Source organism: Cetorhinus maximus, chromosome 3, assembly GCF_964194155.1.
Source record: "Cetorhinus maximus chromosome 3, sCetMax3.hap1.1, whole genome shotgun sequence".
Lineage (NCBI taxonomy): Eukaryota > Metazoa > Chordata > Chondrichthyes > Lamniformes > Cetorhinidae > Cetorhinus > Cetorhinus maximus.
Window position 1 is genome coordinate 109,745,399 of NC_135881.1, and position 20,346 is coordinate 109,765,744.

Genomic DNA, 20,346 nt, shown 5'->3' on the forward strand with positions numbered 1-20,346 from the left:
CAACGTTGGTTCTTTTTGAGTACAGAATGCAGGGGGACCAGCACTCTAGACAAATTGGGTACAAACCGCCCAAAATAGTTGATGATTCCTAGGAATGATTTGAGCTCTGAGGTGTTCTTTGGCACAGGTGCTTCTCTTATGGCTCTCACCTTCTCCTCAACTGGGCGGAGGCCTTGTGAATCTACCCGGTGACCTAAATAGATTACCTCCCGTGCTTGGAATGTGCACTTTTCGTTTTTTAAATGCGCTCCAGCTTGTAAGAAATGTTTTAGGACTTCTTATAAGTTTGCCAGATGCTCTTTTTCAGTGAATCCTGTCACCAATACATTGTCTAAATAGACTACAACCTGGGGCTTTCCCTGCAGTGAGCTTTCCATTATTCTCTGAAAGATGGTGCAAGCTGAGGAGACACCGTGAGGCCATCATGTACAGCCCTTTGTGGGTATTAATTGTGAAAAATTCCTGGGAGGCATTATCCAACTCTATTTGTTGATAAGCATGACTCATCTCAAGCTTCGTGTTGGTTGTCTCTCCTGCCAGCTTGACATACAGGTCTTTGGGTTTTGGAATGGGGTGCATGTCAAGCTTAGCCACTTTATTAACTGTTAATTTGTAGTCTCCACAAATTCGGATGCTTTGGTCGGGTTTAAGGACGGGGACTATGGGTGCTGCCCATTCTGAGAACTGCACAGGTTGTATAACACCCAGTTTCTCTAGTCTGCCCAGTTTCAGTGTCGACTTTTTCTTGCAGTGCGTATGGCACCGGTCTCGCCTTCATGAAGCGAGGGGTTGCTTCCGGATCCCCATGAATCTTGGCCTGTAGGCACTAAATTTTCCCAAGTTCATCCTTGAAGACGGTGGCGTACTTTCGAAGTAGCTCTGTTAGCCCTCTTTGTCTCAACTGGAAAATTTCAGCCTATTCCAACTTAATCTCGTTCAACCAATTTCGCCCCAGGAGGCTTGGCCCTTCACTTGCCACCACCATCAAGGGTAGCTTTTCCAATTGGCTTCCATAACGGACAGTTACTCTGCTTATGCCTTTTACATGAATGTCTCCACCAGTGTATGTTTTTAGTTTGGCAGCTGTTTCTTCTAAACTTAATGAATGTTCATCATTATTCAAATATTTGAAGGTATGTTCTCCAATTACTGTAATGGAAGCTCCTGTGTTCACTTCCATTCTAACAGGTTCGCCATTTACTTTCACTGTGACAAATATTGGTTCTGTCTTTCCAACTTTCAGATTAAACCACGAATAAATGTCTGAATTTGATGTATCAGGCTCTTCTATATTGTGGATTTCCTTGGGCTTCTCCTTTTGTTTACAAGCCTGCTTGAACCTTTCCTTGCACTGCCTCATTGAAGATCCATTTCTGGAACAATAGTAGCATTCAATTTTTTTTAAACTGCCAATCGCTAAAAGACTGATTGTTTCCACTCTATTAAAATACCCTTCAATCCCGCTGCTAAGTTATTTTTCTTTATTCTTTGGCTAGTGGAGGCTGTTTCTTGCTTCTCAGCAGAGTCTTGCTTTTTTGCGCCACTTTTGCTTGAGTTTTTCTGCCCGATGTGGAGGACAGTGCCACTTTGCACACCCTGTATTACTTTTGAATCTCTTACTGCGCTTTCCATGGTCATTGCTATCCCTAGCGCCTTCTTGAAATCCAGATTCACTTCGGACAATAATCTTTTCTGAATAGTGTCCTCTTTCACACCACACACTAAACAATCTCTGAGCATGTCGCTCAGAGTCATACCGAACTCACAAATTTCTGTTGGCTGCTTCAAATTTGTCATGTAGCATGCAATTGTCTCACCTGGGGCTCTATTTCGTGATTTAAATCTGAACCCCTGCATCATGGCTTTGGTCTTTGGTTGAAAATGACCCTTCACGAGGTCCACCAATTCATTGAAATTCTTTGCATCTAGGGCACTGGGTGCCATCAAACTTCAAATCCAACTGTAGGTTTTGCTCCCACAAGTACTCAAGAGGATTACTTGCCTCTTTCCTTCCCCCATAATCGCGTTCGCTTGAAAAAAAGTGAGACATTCTATGCATTGAGACCAATCGTCTGTGGCTGACTCAAAATGACCAGTTCTCCCAAATTGTGGCATTGTGAGAGAGGATAGCTTCTTCAATTCTAACAGAGCTTGCTACTTACAATCACTGGGCAAAGTACAGTGTCGATTTCTTTCTAACCTGATTTCTTCTGTTCAATCCTGTTTTATCCTCGTCGCCAGTTTGTTGTAGGGTGGCTGAGTTTTACCATTGGTAATAGAGTTGAAATGCAGGCACTTCTTAAGTGGAAACATCAAATTTATTTACAATATACTTTGTCACATGAACAGGGACATGTTATTTATAAAAAATTAATTGTCCGTGGATGAGATTTCCCAAAAAGTGAAAAGGCTGCTTAGCCTTTTCGCCTACCCGCCAACCGTAAGGTTGGACAGGCAACAAAAAATTTACTTCAATAACCTTTTAAATGGCCTTAATAGGCCTTTTAATTGTTGGCGGGAGCGCAGCTGATTCTGGCAAATGTATCATTTTACGCTTGGTTGGGTCGGGCGCGCACCCGCCTGCTGAGCTAAAAATTTTACCCCTGATCTCGTTAGCACCTGGCATTGGGAGTAATCCTGAGATTACTACCTTTGAGGTCCTGCTTTTTAATGTATTTCCTAGCTCCCTATACTCTGCTTTCAGGACCTCATTCCTTTTTTTTAAACCTATGTTATTGGTACCATTCTGGACCACAATCTCTGGCTGTTCACCCTCCCCCTTCAGAGTGTCCTGCAGCCGCTCTGTGACATCCTGATCCTGGCACCAGGGAGGCAACATACCATCCTGGAATCATGTCTGCGGCTGCAGAAATGTCTATCTGCTAATTACGATAGAATCCCCTATCACTAGTGCTCACCCACTCTTCCCCCACCTCCACTCCCCCTCCTCCGGCCGTGCAGCTGAGCCACTTGTGGCGCCAGGGACCTGGCTCTTGCTGCATTCCCCTGAGAAACCATCTCCCCCAGCAGTATCCAAAACTGAAAATCTGTTGGAGAGGTAGAAGGACCCAGGAGACTGCTGCACTGCCTGTTTAGTGCTTTTACTGTGTTTGGCGGTTACCCATTCCCTTTCTGCCTGTGCCCTCTTTACTTACGGTGTGGCCACCTCACTGTATGTGCTATCCACGAAGATCTCATCCTTGCAGATGCTCCACAGTGACTCCTGGCACCGCTCCAGCTCCAAAATATGGTTTTTGAGTAGCTGCAGCTAGAGACACTTCCTGCATACCTTGGACACTGGAAGTGTCACTGACTTCCCACATCGTACAGGAGGAGATTCCACTTGGCTGAGGTGACCTGCAATGACTTGCCCTTAAATTACTCCCTTTACTTTTACTTCCTCTAGTTTAGAGAATATTAAGGACAGAAGGAATACTTACCAGGTCCTACATACCAAGGTCACCACTCTTCTTACTGAGGAAAGTTAGAAAATGAAAGGATCACCTCCTTCCCTCTTCACTGAACTCCCTCTCTCACCAAACTCCAACTGAAGCATTCTAATGCAGCCCAAAGCAGCACTCCAGTGCAGTGGGAAAGATCCTACCAGCTGATAAATATACTCCAGTGTTCTACACATGAAATGTTTGTGAATTTGTGGATTGGCAAGGGGTGATTTCCAATTTATGCAGTTGGCAAGGAAAAAGGAAACCAATGTATATGTGGAATCTATAACACAGTTAATACAATGCAGAATCAGCAAATGAAAGAGATAGAACAAATATTGGATTAAGAGAGGAAGAATAAAGACTCAGAAGGAAAAAAGTAAAAAGGTCTCCCAACAATATATAAAATCTGGTGGAATGAGACTTCACACTTGTAAAAGTTAATGTCCAGTGCTAGAGCAGTAATTAAGACTTATCATGCCATCAAATATTGACAGACTCAACATTTTCTGGCAAGATTAGTGAGCATCCATCATGACGTACTGGAATTTCATGCCGTTCTGTGAGTGTCACTCTCTGGACGAGACATTATTATAGCAAAGCTTCTGGAAGAACAGGGGAACTGAGAGCAACTTCCTGATTTTTGAACATGTGCAATCACTAGAAGATGCTGGCTTACTGATACTCGAGTGCTGATAACTTCTCTGTTATTTTTCATGAAGATTCCAGGCCATAATGCTATTCAAAAGGCCTAAAAATGTGCTAATATTCATTACCCTTTGGTTAATTATTAAGGACTTCTCAAGGTACCTCACTGTTTAATCTCAGTTTTATGATAGATAATGTTCATGCTCATTTTAGGTAACATACAGCATTGTTATTTGGATTATTACTTGCCAGGGCCAGAGCTGGTGATGAAAAAGCTTCGCTGATCCTCATTTCTCAGTTTTTCTGTGTCTGTGATCTCATTTACATCAGTTATGTAATATTCACTATCTTCCTCTTGTATTTCCACCTCATCATCTTCATCCTCAGAAGTGTAGGTTTCAGCAGAGATCTCAGTTGCTGCTTTAGTTGTTGGAGCCCCATCAGCAGTTGTACCTTCATCTAGAACCAAGGATAAGTGCAGTAATTGAACTATTAAAGAAAACATTTAGTAGCTGTGCATGAAGGTTTAAATAATGACCACTGTGGAAGATTTTTACAGCTTTTAAAAAGGAAGCATTGCTAATATTCCTGATTTTGTAAATGATTAGCGATTTTTACTATTTTTAATGTGTGCTTCTCAAAGCAGAAGAGGAAAACGATCTTCAAAATTGCAGTTGAAATGCATTTAAAGTACTGAAAAGTCGCATTTTGTTAAAATCAATTTGAATTGTAATAGGTGAAAAACGTGGCAAGCAAAAAAAATACATACATTTCAGTTTGCACTCTTTCCCATCTTCTTCCATTTCTGGTGAACATAAACTACATCTATAGGAGCCAAATGTATTATAGCAATACATGGTTGGAATGCATGGGTTGGCTTCACATTCATTAACATCCTCTTGACAGTTGGCACCTGAGGGAAATAAAATCAAGAAAATAATTTTCACATTGCTATGGAATTGTCAACCCTAAAATACAGCATGTGGAATATTTAAATATCAGCAATGACATATATCAAAAGATACAGCTTTGTTTCTCACCAACTTTTCTCCCCCTCTCTCTAGAAGGCATCCTGATTGGATGCAGTTCCATGGAATCCGGGAACCCTACTGGATCTGACTCATGAATGAGGTTAACACTGATTGTTAGCACTCTATTATACAAGAGTGACATTACTGTTGAACTTGATCTTGTCCTCATTCAAAGTTCAGACACACTTTCAGCAGTAGGCACTGGATAGCGATCATGAGTGGGGACATCAGTCGATTCTTCCTTTCCTACCCAAAAGTTTCCACATGTTTCACCCAATTTCTTAAAAAGTGCAGAAAAAAGAACTTGGCAGCAAAGATCATTAAACTATCAGTTTCAATCAGAGAGCACATAAGAGTTCCCAGCTGCAGGAATGGAAACGTAATATAATAATTATAATAGGGAGTACCCGTTAGATGTAGGGTTTAAGATCTGTTTTGGAGCTATGTATTTTAGCTAACCTAGATGCCTACTAATTTAGCAGTAATTGATGCTGAAACTGCATATATAACCTCGTCAAGTTTGTGTTCAGAACACCAACATTTATTGCCATTAGAGAACAGATATTTTAACACACCATCCCCAATATGTGTATACACGTGCATTCGTTTTTAATCCAGCAAAATTCACAAGCAGGCTGGACTGAAAATGTAGCTTCAGTGGCCGGATTTTCGCAGAATCAGGATGACTTGGCAGTCTTTTAAAAATGCTGGGCAGTTCCAATTCTGAGTTTCCCAACCCCATTCCTGGGCTTTCCGATTTTAAGGGGCTGCTTTGGGGCAAAAGCCAGCACCCGGCACTCATGACCTGGCCAGTTCCATTGCAGAGATAGCCATGTCCAACTCCTCCGCAATTTTCATGGAGTTGGGCCAGTCTTTTTAAAGAGTCGTGGTTTATGGCACATCAGAGGTGTCATGAACCATAGGGTGGAATCATCCCACATTTGCACTAAGTGCGGTAGTGGACGCCGCCCAGTGCCGAAAGGGGATGAATGATCTCTGTTCAACCAGGGTAAGTCACTCTTCTCATCACTCTCAACTTGCACACTCACAAACCTATTACACATCCACAGGGCCCTCACTCACTGCCAGTTCAAGGGGCATCACCATTCACTCTCTCACTCACATCTTCATTGTCTTCATCCCATCTATGGCACCACTCACCACTCACACATGCCAGGCATACTTATCACTTAGCCTGGCAGGCATCCTGCTTACACTTTCTCCATCTCTATTCATGCAGGGCAATCTGGCACACAAGAGGGAGAGGTCGCAGACTGGTGGAGGAATGCCTGATATTAAGGTCCTCTCGAACTCTGAAAACAGAGCCATCCAGCTGGCTGGCTAGGATTTCAGACAACCATGCAGTGAGTGACGTGTCCTGTTTCACAGGCCACTGCCATGCACAAACCTGAAGGCACCCTCCATGAAGTCCTGTAACAGTGCTCACCCACATCCTCCACCAGCAAAGGTACACACCCCTTGGTGGGACCTAGCTTTAGAGTAGCCTCAGGATCATAATCTGGTGAGCTCATCGCACTGTCTGATCCACAGCAGTCAGCGGCATGGACTTCCAAGGTCCCCGGCACTCAGAGGACTGCTGGAGACCAGAAATTTGCTGAGTCGGACTCAGATGATGAGCTTCTGGACTCGGTCATGTCACGGTTGCTGGAGCTGCAAAGGCAAGCTCGGGAACATCAGGAAGGGATGTCCACTGAGGTCCTCAGATTGCAAGGTAAATTGGAGGAATCTGTCCGCCTTCAGGCTGAGGTGACAGCGCTAGCATGCCAACGCACCGAGGTCAACGCGGGTAGAATGGTGGTCGCAATCGAGACCTTGGTACAGGATGTTGCACCTGTACTGCTGTGTGGGCTGAACTCCATCGCTGTCACCATGGTTGGGCTTCAACAGTGCGTATTTGAGAGGGGTGCCGAGCAGCTCAAATCTTACTCCAGCTTCCCTTTCTCCTCAAGCAATCACCAGGGGCCTTGGGCACCCATGGGGAGGAGGATCAGCATGTGCATACCTCTAGGCCATCCACGCATGTGAGTCTGGGAGTGTCCATCCTCTTCCCCTCTTCCTGTGACTGCAGCTGCCCGAGATCTACAGGTCGAGGTGGGAGCCACTGCTGCACAGCAGACCCCAAAAGCAGGCCGGGTTCCTCCAGATCTTGGCCCTCCAGAGGACGCCCATCAAGGTAATCACAGACAGGGTGTAGCAGTCAGCAGGCTGCCTCCACCTCCGCTGTGGATGTCCAGGTAGCACCAAGAAAGGGTTAGAAGATGTTAAGAAGATGTAACTCTTTCGAGTCATCAACAGTCACAGATTGAAACTCTTTCGAGTACATTCACAGTTCTTGGTTTCCGGGAGTGGGACATGAACCCACAACCTTCTGATTCAAAGGCGAGGGTGCTATGAACTGAGCCACAGCTGACACCTCAAGAAGATGTAGTTGCATAGCCCAGGCACGGGTGTTAATAATTGTACGTAATGTTCACTATTGTAAATAAACTCTCAACAATGTCTCCCTGCCTATGGTTCCTTGTTCTGATGAGCAGTGTTCGTGTAACTCAGATGTGAAACATTTCTGCACAAGATAAATGCAGGTGAATCAGTCCAGGGCCTCTTCCCTGTGTTTTGTGAAGCCTTAAGGCCAAAATGATGGTCCGGCCTCATACTCCCTGGACACATTAGTGATGCCTGCACCTCGAAGGTACTTGTCATTTCTGCCAGAATGACAGGGGCAGGCATTACAGAGTCCCATCATTCTGTCTGTGTGCTCTCAGCACCTTTAAGGCGGGGCTGGCCCCATTGAAGGCAGACAATGAATCAGGTGTTTTCAAAGTTTCATGGCTGCATTTCCATGATATGACCCTGATCACAGAGTGCAAGCGAGCTGCCCTCGGCCAGACAAGAGTCAGACATTTTTAGAGGCTATGTAAAGAACTATGGCGTGTCCTCACTGCATGTCATCATCATCCTCCTGCAAATTGGTGACTATTAGGGCCTCCGGTGTGTCTCTATGACAGGAGCATTATCACCAAGGGTATGTGTGCTGCCATAAGCCAGACTGGAGTCAAACGTTCATAGATGAAATGAGGATCTGTGGTGTCTCCTCGCTTCATGTCAACATCCTCCTCCACAAATCTAGCAGCTATGAGGGCCTCCCGAGCGCTGCCTCATCTGGCCAGTTCAAAGGCCTCATCGCCATCATCACCTTGGAGGACCTCCTCAACCTCATCCCCGTCGACGTCTTCATCGGAGGAGACCTCCAGCTCCTCCACAACCAGCTCCTCTCTCCGTTGCAGCGCCAGGTTGTAAAGGGTGCAGCAGACAACAACGATGCGTGACTCCCTCTGTGGACTATATTGCAATTCTCCACTAGACCGGTCCAGGCACTGGAACCTTATTTTCAGCATCCTGATGGTTTGCTCCACCAAGTTGTGAGTTGCAGAATGAGCTTTGTTATACCTTCGCTCTGCTGCAGTCTGAGGCCGGCACACAGTTGTCATCAGCCACGTCCTCTGTGGTAGCCCTGGTCCCCGAGGAGCCATCTCTGCAGCCTCTGAGGACCTGGAAGATGTCAGGGATCTGTGTATGACTGAGAATGCAGGAGTCATGCACACTCCCTGGAAACTGTGCACAGACCTGCAGGATGTGTTTCTGATGGTCGCACATCAGCTGCACATGCAGTGAATGGAAGCCTTTGCAGTTGACATAGTTGACCGTGTGTTGCGAGAGATCTGAGCACCACTTGAGTGCAGTCGATTGCACCCTGTTCCTGTGGGAAGCCTGAAATCTAGGCAAATATAATCACTCTTACATCCTGGCTCTCCTGGTCCCGGCTGAAATGCACAACTTTGTGTGCCCTCGCAAAAATGGCATCCGTGACCTCATGGATGCATTTGTGGGTGAAGGCTTGTGATATCCCACAGAGGTCACCTGTGGAGCCTTGAAAGGAACCACTGGGGTAAAAATTGAGCACCACGGTCACTTTCACAGCCACTGGCCGTGGATGGCCTCCATGTCCCCGTGGTGCAAAATCCTGCAGGAGCTGGCAGATGCGACCGATCAGCTCCCTAGACTCACGCAGTCTTCGGCAACACTGGTTCTTGGTCATGTGCAGGAATGAAAGGCGGCGTCTAAAGGCCCTGGGTTTAGCTAGGCACTGACCAGTGAAGACTCGCTGTGGCTCTTCAGCGGTGTAGGCGGGGCCCCCAGCCGCCCCTTCTTCCTGAGGGTACTTCTCCTCCCTCTGCGCATCCAGGCACCTCAGTTGCTCTTTTCTCCGTCATCTTCGTTCTCTGTACGCTACAAGGCATACAGCTACTTCACCAGACTTCATGCTTCTGATGTACTCCTCCTGCAGGATGAAAGAAAGATGCGTGGGTTAGCTTGGATGTTCTAAGAAACTCTCAAACTTAAGACTGAAGGCCCCTTAACGCATCCTGGAGAGTGATGGCCATCACTTGGATGGCCAGAGTTTAGTGTGCTGCATGGCCGACTGAAACCCCACCCACCTTCGCCCCACTCCACCTATGTCATGGTGTCATAGAGCTTACAGCATGGAAAGAGGCCCATCGTGTCCGCACTGGTCATCAAGCCCTATCTACTCTAATCCCATTTTCCAGCACTTGGCCTGCAGCCCTGTATGCTGTGGCATTTCAAATGTTCATCTAAATACTTCTTAAATGTTGTGAGGGTTCCCGCCTCTACCACCCTATCAGGCAATGAGTTCCAGATACCCCCAACCCTTTGGGTGAAAACATCCCCACTAAACCTCCTGCCCCATACCTAATATCTATGCCCCCTGGTTATTGATCCCTCCACTAAAGGGAAAAGTTTCTTCCTATCTTTCCTATCTATGCCCCTCATAATTTTGTACACCTCAATCAGGTTCCCCCTCAGCCTTCTCTGCTCTAAGGGAACAGCCTCAGCCTATGTAGTCTCTCTTCATAGCTGAAACGTTCCAGCCCAGGCAACATCCTGGTGAATCTCCTCTGCACCCACTCGATTGCAATCACATCCCTCCTATAGTGTGGCGACCAGAACTGCACACAGTACAACAGATGTGGCCTAAATAACGTTTCATACAGCTCCATCATAACCTCCCTGCTCTTGCATTCAATGCCTTGACTAATAAAGGCAAGTGTCCCATATGCCTTCTTAACCACCTTATCTACCTGTCCTGCTGCCTTCAAGGATCTATGGGCATGTACACCAAGGTCCCTCTGATCCTCTATACTTCCTAGAGTCTTACCATTCGTGTACTCCCTTGCCTTGTTAGTCCTTCCAAAATTCATCACCTCACACTTTTCAGGATTAAATTCCATTTGCCACTGTTCTGCTCACCTGACCAGCCCGTAATGCAGCAGTTTTCCTCACTGAACTGCATGCTATGCTCTCAGCTCAGGTGCAGGCATTCTCCTAACCCACACTGCAAGGCTGCACTGTTAGCTTGAACCATGAGTGAGACTGGTCCAAACTGGCAGGATGACATTGCAAGGGCCTGTGAGCCCCTCCACCAGTGACTGCTCCACGGCCAGCTTTAACAAGGGGATTCTACAATGTGCCTAGTCGTCCAACTGTTCTGCAGTCCACTAAAATGCTCATTAGTTTGCATTCTACACCTGAGGGGTGAAAAGCCCTTGAGCACTTAGTGGCACTTTCATGCCTTTGCGTTGCTTTAATGGGCTGATAAGCTAGAGACCTAACTCCATGCATGTCAATGTGGCTGTGTCTGAACTGCAAAAGAATGTCTCAGTTGCAAAGGAATGGTCACTTTCTCCAAGGCTTCCCTATTACATGGCCGCTTCCTTTCCCCCGACACTGCATGTGCTTGTGCACTACCTTCAACCGCAGGGCAGCCCTTGCCCACCCCCCACGTCGTCTCAAGCTTGAAGTCCACCAGGCGACTCTCACGAGCACTCTGCAACTTTACAGTGCTCTCACCTCCGAATTCCCCTTAAAGTGCAGCCCGTCAAGTGGACGCCTTATATATGCCGTTGTGAAACACATCGGCATGCAATCATGCCAATGTGGGAGGACGATCCAGTGGGGGATGGCGGGTGGATGATTCCGGAGGGCTGGCCTTATAATGATATGCAGATACACTACATTAAGGTACCTGTGTCCAATGGCGGGAAACACAGCCCACCATTGATAGGCTGAGCGGACGATCGCAAACTGGTTTCACAACGCTGTGAAACCGACTTTTGGCCTACTCACCAGATTGCCCGCTCACACCACTGAACATGCTCGGCGCCACCGTGCACTGAAAATTCCGGCCATAGTCTGCAGGAGGGAACCATTCAGAAGTTAAGGGTAAAAAGTCCTCCTCATGCCTCCCTGCCAGGCAATGGCAAGTTATGCCCCCCATGAACTGCCCATGGTCTCTACTGTCCCCTATGCCAGACTATGCCCCCCACCCAACCCCAATGGCCCCATATGCCCCCAATGCCAGGCCATGCTCCCCACCCAGGCCCCACATAGCCCTTCAAACCCCTATGCCAAGCTATGGCACTTGGCCACTGACCCACTGTACACTATATAGATCCAATGAACCATATAGTGGCAATGGGATGTTTAAAAGAAAACTAAAACAGTCATCCATTTCTTTTCACTTTGGTAAAAAAGAAATAGCGCTTTTACTGTAGGGCAATAAAATTGTCAATCATCCAGACTCTTTAAGGTATCTATAGTAGGAACTGCAAGCACTTGAAACCTCGTAACCTTGTATAAATAGACGTGTGCAATTGACAGCAGAGATCAAAGGTCAGAGCTGTCAATCAAGGAATGTTTTCCTTGGGGTTCAGGTGTTTACCAGAGTAGTGGATTTCTAGGTGTTCAGCCAAACCTCATTACGCATCCTTGGCTGAGAGCCTAAACGTTCATTAGAGTATTAAAACGCCTGAGCCCCAGAGAAAACATTGCTTGATTTGTGGCTCTGGCTCTCTGATCTCTGTTATCAATTTCACAATGTTATTTGCACAAGGTTAAGAGGTTTCAAATGCCTGCAGTGTCTGCCATTGATACCTTAAAGAGTCTGGATGATTGAAACTTTTATTGCCCTGTAGTAAAATGACTTTTCTAACATAGTGGGAAGTAATGAATGAACAAATGACTATTTTTAAAGTTTTTTTTCACACATCCTATTGTAACTAAAGTTCATTGGTTCTATTCAGTGTATAATGTAGTTCATTGGTTCTCTACAGTGGTAATGGGCATAGAAGTGCTATAACTTGGCACAAGGACTTGAGAGGCCATGTGAGAAGGGTCGGAGTCACAGCCTGGTATGGGGGGCATGAGGGGCCATGGGGGTGGGTAGGGAGCATAGCCTGACATGGGGGGCATGAATTGGCATGGGTGGGGCATGGGGAGTGTGTGTGTGGGGGTGGGGGGTGGTGGTGTGAGGGGTGAGGGCCAGAGGGCCTTGCCTTTTTCATTATAACTGGGATGAAGATCCACAGCACCAAGGCGGGTCTTTTAAACAGCCTGCCTTCACACCCAACAGTTCCTGTGGCTGCCTCCAACCTCTTTTCTGGGTTAGCTGCCCTGACTGAGGCCCGCACCTGTACCCACCCCAGCAATGAAGATCTCATCTTTGCGGGCACATTCTCTTGAGACAGGCATGCAAAGTCAAGAATTTTCTTGGCTCTTGCAGCCAGCCTCAGTGATGAAAATCCAGGCCATTGTTACTATATTAGTTTTAGAGAAACTCTGGGCTGCAGCACGTTTTCAAATGGACATTCTTGGCATATAGTATTTTTATTTGTATGAACAACTTATTAATTTTCCTTTGATTGTTGAAAACAATTAACTCAAATACAAATAGTGAGTGTGTAGTATTTTGCTTCTGAAATTTAAATACAATGTAACTCCAGTGTAATTTCAGTGATAACCTTGGTAATGCAATTGACCCCAAGATTAGCTTACAATCATGCGCAAAATTTTCTCAACTTAGCCCCTGCTGAAATGGTGGTACCATTAGTGGGTCAGGAACACACTGAACTCAGCTTTACCGAGGTTCTTGAACTGAGTCATGGCATTAGGATCCTGCCTCCGGGTTTCCTGCTTAATCAGGGAGGTCAGGTGGGATGATGTATTAATTAAGTCAAGGAAAGGATTTCTAATTAAAGGGAATGAGTGTCCATCTGGCAAACTGGGAAGGGGGTCTTTTTCCAAGAGGTTGCAGTTGTCAGCAATGATCTGCAGTGAAAACTTAAGCTTCCTAAGGCACTGCTGCTCACAGATATTGAAAGAATTGATCCTCTGCTTGTAGTTCCTGTTTTGGAGGCCTTGCCTCCTTTGAGTTGGATCATTCTGTTGCTGTCTGTGTGTGGAGCAGCATGCGAATGAGGAATGCAGCTTATGCTCCTGCTGTGGCTGATGTTGCTGCTTCTCATGCTCTTTCTCAGAGGTGAAAGGTAGAGCTGTATAAGCTGCTCCCATGCAATGATGAATACTGGCAGCAGGGAAATGCAGCTGAAGGTGAGTAAAATGCAAGACAAGTGAAATGACCACCAAGAATTTGGCAATCACATGTCAAGTATTGAAAGCACATTCTGAGAGAAGTGTTGTCAACTGTAACCTCCCACCTGGCCTTGGCTTGAGCTGTTCAGTTTCACTGATCAAAGGCTTTCTAGCCTGTCAGTTTCACTGACACAGCACTCCCTGCTCTACACTCCACCTTGGTGACCCTGGTGAGTTCCACACAGCTTGGAAAATAGGTGCACTGCCTGTTCAATCCAGGATCCTTGGTTAGAACATAGCTTAATTGCCTATTTTAATATTTAAATGCCTTAGCCAACAGCTGCATGCTGGCTTTTAAACCTGCTCAGGTAAAACCTGGAAATGGGTGGGATGATGCTGGGCTCCTGAGCTGACATCACTTTTAGGGGGTTTATCTCCCGTCAAACACTCAAACCAACCTACCCTTGCCTGCAGAAAATCCACCCAACCTCCCACATATCCGCTCTATCATCAAGATCACTTACTTCCACATCTATAATGTCACCCAGCTCTACCCCATCTCAGCTCAACTGCTGCCGAAACCCTCAGTCTTTGTTACTTCTATACTTGGCTATTCCAATGCTCTTCTGGCCAGTGTTCCATTTTGTACCCTGCATAAAGTTAAGCTTATCCAAACTCTGCTGCCTAACCAAGTCCAGTACACTCATCACCCCTTTGCTCACTGAACTGCACTGGCTTCATGTCCCACAATGCCTCAATTTAAAAATTCTTATCCTCGTTTTCAAATCCTCCATGGCCTCACCCCTCCATCTCTCTGTAATCTCCTCCAGCCTTAAAGCTCCCTGAGATCTCCGTACAGCTTAAATTATGGCTTCTTGTGCATTGTTGCTTCACCATTGGATGCTCTGCCTTCAGCTGCCAAGGTCCTAAGCTCTGGAATAGTGTCCTTGAAGCTCTCTGCCTCTCTACATCACTCTCCTCCTTTAAGACATTCCTTAAAATCTACTTCAATACCACATGTCCTAATATCACCTTATGGGGCTCAATGTCAAATAATGCTCTTATGAAGTACCTAAGGATGTTTTACTATATTAAAGGCCCTGTATAAATGTAAGTTCATGTTATACAAAACTGGCCATTTAGGATGTAACTGTATAATTGTATTTTTCATTTCTTTTTCGTTCATGGGATGCAGGCATTGCTGGCTAGATCAGCATTTGTTACCCATCCCCAATTACCATTGAGAAGGTGGTGGTGAGTTGCCTTCTTGAACTGTTACAGTCCATGTGTTGTAGGAACACCCACAGTGCTGTTAGGAAGGGAGTTCCAGGATTTTGACCCAGCGACAGTGAAGGAATGGTGATATATTTCCAAGTCAGAATGGTGTGTGGCTTGGAGAGGAACTTACAGGTAGTGGTATTTCCATGCATCTGCTGCCCTTTGTCCTTCTAGGTGGTAGAGGTCCCAGATTTGGAAGGTGTTGTTGAAGGAGCCTTGGTGAGTTGCTGTTGTACATCTTGTAGATGGTACACAATGCTGCCAGTGTGCGTCAGTGATAGAGGAAGTGAATGCTTAAGTTGGTGGGTGGGGTGCCAATCAACTGGACTGCTTTGTCCTGGATATTGCCCAGCTTCTTGAATGTTGTTGGAGCTGCACTCATCCAGGTAAGTGGAGAGCATTCAATCATACTCCTGACTTGTGCCTTGCAGATGGTGGATAGGTTTTAGGGAGTTAGGTGGTGAGTCACTTGCTGCAGAATTCCCAGCCTCTGACTTGCTCTTGTAGACACAGTATTTATATGGCTGGTCCAGTTCAGCTTCTGGTCAATGGTAACTCAAAGATGCTGACAGTGGGAGATTTGGCGATAGTAATACCATTGAATGTCAATGGATAGTTAGATTTGCTCTTTTTGGAGATGGTCATTGCCTGGCAGTGTGGAGTGAATGTTACTTGCTGCTTATCAGCCCAAGCCTGAAATTGTCCAGGTCTTGCTGCATATGGACAGGGACTGCTTCAGTATCTGAGGAGTCATGAATGGTACTGAAGATCGTTCAGTTATCAGCGAACATCCCCACTTTTGTCCTTATGATGGAAGGAAGGTCGCTGATGAAGCAGCTGACGATGGTTGGGCCTAAGGAATTCCTCGAGGCTGAGATGATTGACCTCCAACAACCACAACCATCTTCCTTTGTGCTAAGTATGACTCCAACCAGCAGAGAGTTTCCCCCTGATTCCCATTGACTCCAGTTTTGCTAGGGCTCCTTGATATCATACTCGGTCCATTGCAGCATTGATGTCAAGGACAGTGATTCTCACCTTACCTCTTGAGTTCAGCTCTTTAGTCCATGTTTGGACTAAGGCATGAGTGGTCAGGAGCTGAACGGCTCTGGTGGAACCCAAACTAAGCGCCAGTGAGCAGGTTATTGCTGTGTAAGTGCTGCTTGATAGCACTGTCGACAACACCTTCCATCACTTTACTAATAATCAAGTTTAGATTGATGGGCGATAATTGGCTGAGTTGGATTTGTTCTGCTTTTTGTGGAAAGGACATACCTGGGCAATTTTCCACATTGCTGGGTAGGTACCAATGTTGTAGATTTGCTGGAAATGTTTGCTAGGGGCATGGCTAGTTCTGGAGCACAAGATTTCAGCACTATTGCCGGAATGTTGTCAGGCCCCAAAGGCTTTGCAGTATCCAATGCCTTCAGCGGTTTCTTGATATCACTTGGAGTGAATAGAATTGGCTGAAGACTGGCACCTGTGATGCTGGGGACCTCTGGAGAAGGCTGAAATGGATCATCCACTTGGCCCTTCTGGCTGAACATGGTGGCAAATGCTTCAGCCTTGTCTTTTGTACTGATATGCTGGGTTGCCACATCATTGAGGATGGGGATATTTGTGGAGCCTCCCCCTCCTGCTAGTTGTTTGTCTACCACCATTCACAACTGGATGTGGCAGGACTGCAAAGCTTAGATCTGATCCGTTGGTTGTGGAATCGCTTAGCTCTGTCTATCACTTGCTGCTTCTGCTGTTTGGCATGCAAGTAGGCCTGTGTTGTAGCTTCACCAGGTTGACACCTCATTTTTAGGTATGCTTGGTGTTGCTCCTGCCATGCCCTCCTGCACTCTTCATTGAGTCAGGGTTGATACCCTCCTGGCTTGATAGTAATGGTAGAGTGGGGGATATGCCGGGCCATATCACAGATTGTGGACGAATACAATTCTGCTGCAGCTGATGGCTGATAGTGCTTCATTGATGCCCAATTTTAATCTGTTTGAAATTTTTCTCCTATAGCACATTGGTAGTGCCACACAACATGATGCAGGGTATCTTCAATGTGAAGGTGGCAATTGGTCACCACAAGGGCTGTGCAGTGGTCACTCCTACCAATACTGTCATGAACAGATGCATCTGCGACAGGTAGGTTGGTGAGGATGAGATCAAGTAAGTTTTTCCCTCCTGTTAGTTCCCTCACCACCTGCCATGGACCCAGTCTAGCAGCTATGTCCTTTGCTACTGAGCCACTCTTGGTGATGGACATTGAGGTCCCCAGAGTACATTCTGTGCCCTTGCCACCCTCAGTGCTTCCTCCAAGTGGTATTCAACATGAAGGAGTTCTGATTCATCAGCTGAGGGTGTGAGGGGTGGGTGTGGGGGGGTGGGGTGTGTGTGGAGGTTGGTGGGGGGATATGGCTGGGGCAGTAGGTGGTAATCCACAAGAGGTTTCCTTGCCCATGTTTGACCTGATGCCATGAGTCATGCTGTCCGGGGTCAATGTTGAGGACCTCCAGGGTAACACCCGATCATATATCACTGAGCTGCCACCTCTGATGGGTCTGTCTTGCCGGTGGGACAGGACATGCCCAGCGATGGTGATAGTGGTGTCTGGGATTTTGTCTGTAAGACATGATTCTGAGAGTATGACTATTGTCAGGCTATTGCTTGGCTAGTCTGTGGGGCAGCTTTCCCAATCTTTTCCAATTTTGGCACAAGCCTCCAGATGTTAGTAAGGAGGACTTTGCAAGACCGGGTTTTCTATTGTTGTTTTCGGTGCGTAGGTCGATTCCGGGTGATCTGTCCAGTTTCAATCCTTTTAGATTTCGTAGCAATTTGATGCAACTGAGTGGCTTTCTAGGCCATTTCAGAGGGCAGATAAGAGTCAACCACATTATCGTGGGTCTGGAGTCACATGAAGGCAAGACCAGGTAAGGGTGACTTTTCCTTCCTTGCAGTTAGTGAACCAGGTGGGTTTTTATGACAATTGAAAATGCTTTTCTGGTCACCGTAAGACTTGCCTTTAATTCCAGGTTTATTAATGGAATTCAAATTCCACCAGCTGCCATGGTGGGATTTAAACGCTTGTCCCCAGAGTACTAGCCTGGGCCTCTGGAATACTAGTCCAGTAACATTACTACTAAGCCACCATCTCCCCTTCAAGTGCCTTGGCAGAATGTCACTGACCTAGTCTATTTTGAGGTTGGCCACTGGAAAGATGTAAGTAAGAATATCACATTTTCTTCATATGGATCTACAGGTCCTTGAAGAGAAATCAAAAAATGAAGTAAATGATCACACAAACCTATTATTATTCATTTGCAAACGTTTGCATCATCTATTGATTGATTCTGAAAGCAACATGGGCTGTCCAAAAATAGCAACCGGCACAGCAGAAAAGCCAGCCAATCTTACTGTTCTCTCTACATTGAATAATTGCTGAAAATTTTATTGAGCACTGCAATTTCTATTGTTTCACAGTTCATTTAAACTTATCCAAATACAGTTTATAAAATGAAATGCAAATATTGAAGAAATGCAGCCCTTTTGTGGTTATAACTGCTCATATAAACTCTTTACCTTGAAAGCCTTCTTGACATTTACATGAATAACTATTGAGTTCATCCACACAACTGCCAAAGCCACATGGATTGGATTTGCAGTCATCAATGTTCACCTCACAGTAACTTCCTTCAAAACCAAGGGAGCACATACAGAGATACTCTCCGCTTCCTGGAGGAAAATTTATGTTTGTAACACAGGAACCACCATTCAAGCAGTTGCATGAGTTTACAGTGACCTATTCAGAAAATAGAGGTAATATTATATTTCACATCATGATAAAAGATATTAGTATTTATGTAGTGTTGCATATGGGAGGTCAAGATCACATACAGTTCTCAGGTTAACTGGGTTGGAGGGCAGGATATAATTGAACCAAGGTATGTAGATCCAATTTTGTCCAAATTTTATTGTAAATTCCTATGTCCACATTCTTAATGGAAACTGTCTACATAAAAACTATAACTATTCCCCCCTGTATGTCATGGCGCTGGAACATTCTCACAGTTTGTCAACATTTTAAACAGAAAAATAAGAATTTCTAGCATAAAATGTTGACTGGAAATGCATGTAAATGTTAGTATTTTAATATATTTCCGTCAATCTCCCTGTGTATTATGTGAGGGACGATGAGGAGAGAGAGTGAAAAAGGGAGTTTGAAAATATGATTTACTTTTCATGAAACTGATCTTGCTTGCAATGGTTCTGAGGTGCTTAAACTTACTGACTGTCAGTTGCTAACAAACGCTGATTTTACTCTTATTTTAACTTCACCTTCTGCCTATTTGAATAACTTTTAAATTCCAAGACTCGTCTACTAGAGAAACTGCCAGCTGTGTAAATATATAGGCAGCAAATTCATTTGCCATGCAGGATCAGATTCCTTTGTTTTCTTTACCAGGTAACAGTTATTAAACAAAGCAACCATCCAAACATATGTGGAATAATGAAAATATCACCTATCCGTGCAGATTTACATCTTCCAATGCTTTGGGGGTGTGTAGAAAATGCTTTTTCTAACATTGTTAGTAAGTAGTCAGTTGCTGCTGCCTTATATGTTGTGGAAGAATTCAAATCACATTGATATAGGAGCAAATCCGGCAAAAAAGATGCTTGGATTCAAAATCAAATTAGGACCAGGTTTGAACTTAGAATATGTTCCAGAAACATTAAACCAATTTCCTTCCTGTGTTTCAATAACAACTTGTTGGAAAGTAGTTGTGGTTTGTGCCTCTGGGGAAACTAAGACCATCCTATGATTTCCTTCAAGAGCTTTGTAACAACTTGCAGGGTTATTATATTTTCAGAATAGACTTCATATTAAAGATTGACAGAACCATCATAAGGCAATTGTCAGTGATTGGAATCTGATAATTTCTGTGAAATGGAACAGGAAGTGACATGATTAGATGTGGTCACATTATTCAGATTAATACCTAGATTTGTAGGTTTAAATCTTTTTTTATTTAGCTAATGTTTTACTGCCAACAAACAAACATTCTTACAATCAATTTTATTTAAAATGCTGAGAGTGCACTAGATTTAAGTATTATACACATCTTGATAGAAATAAGCAGCTTGTGGGTTGAAATTGTGCTGCATAAGAAATGCACTAACATGCAGATGAAATTATTTTCTATATTTACAGAGGAGTTAACCTGTGAAAACAAATGGGTTAATATTTTTGCTAAAATTACAAATAAAAGAATTTAAATATAAGAACATAAGAAGATGTTGTAACTAATGTACCACACTGTAATTCCAACCCATTAAATAAAATGAGCCTCATCTGGCAGTAAGGCAATGATGCATCCACTATACACAACTTATATTATTCATTTTAATTAGAGAAATCTGGCTTGTTATAAATTTCAAATGCTAAATATTAGGAAGCAGAATATGACTAATTTATGAAACCA

General features: G+C 44.9%; 1 protein-coding gene across 1 annotated transcript in view; it reads right to left on the bottom strand.

Moving 5' to 3' along the window:
• Window positions 1-20,346, bottom strand: part of vwde (von Willebrand factor D and EGF domains) — a 379,611-nt gene that overhangs the window by 128,323 nt on the left and 230,942 nt on the right. Inside the window, exons 18-20 of the mRNA XM_078538828.1 lie at window positions 18,446-18,665; window positions 4,861-5,004; window positions 4,341-4,550 (exon numbers count right to left, since the gene is read on the bottom strand). Of these exons, the coding sequence (XP_078394954.1) occupies window positions 4,341-4,550; window positions 4,861-5,004; window positions 18,446-18,665 (574 nt within the window). The remainder of the gene's footprint in view (window positions 1-4,340; window positions 4,551-4,860; window positions 5,005-18,445; window positions 18,666-20,346) is intronic.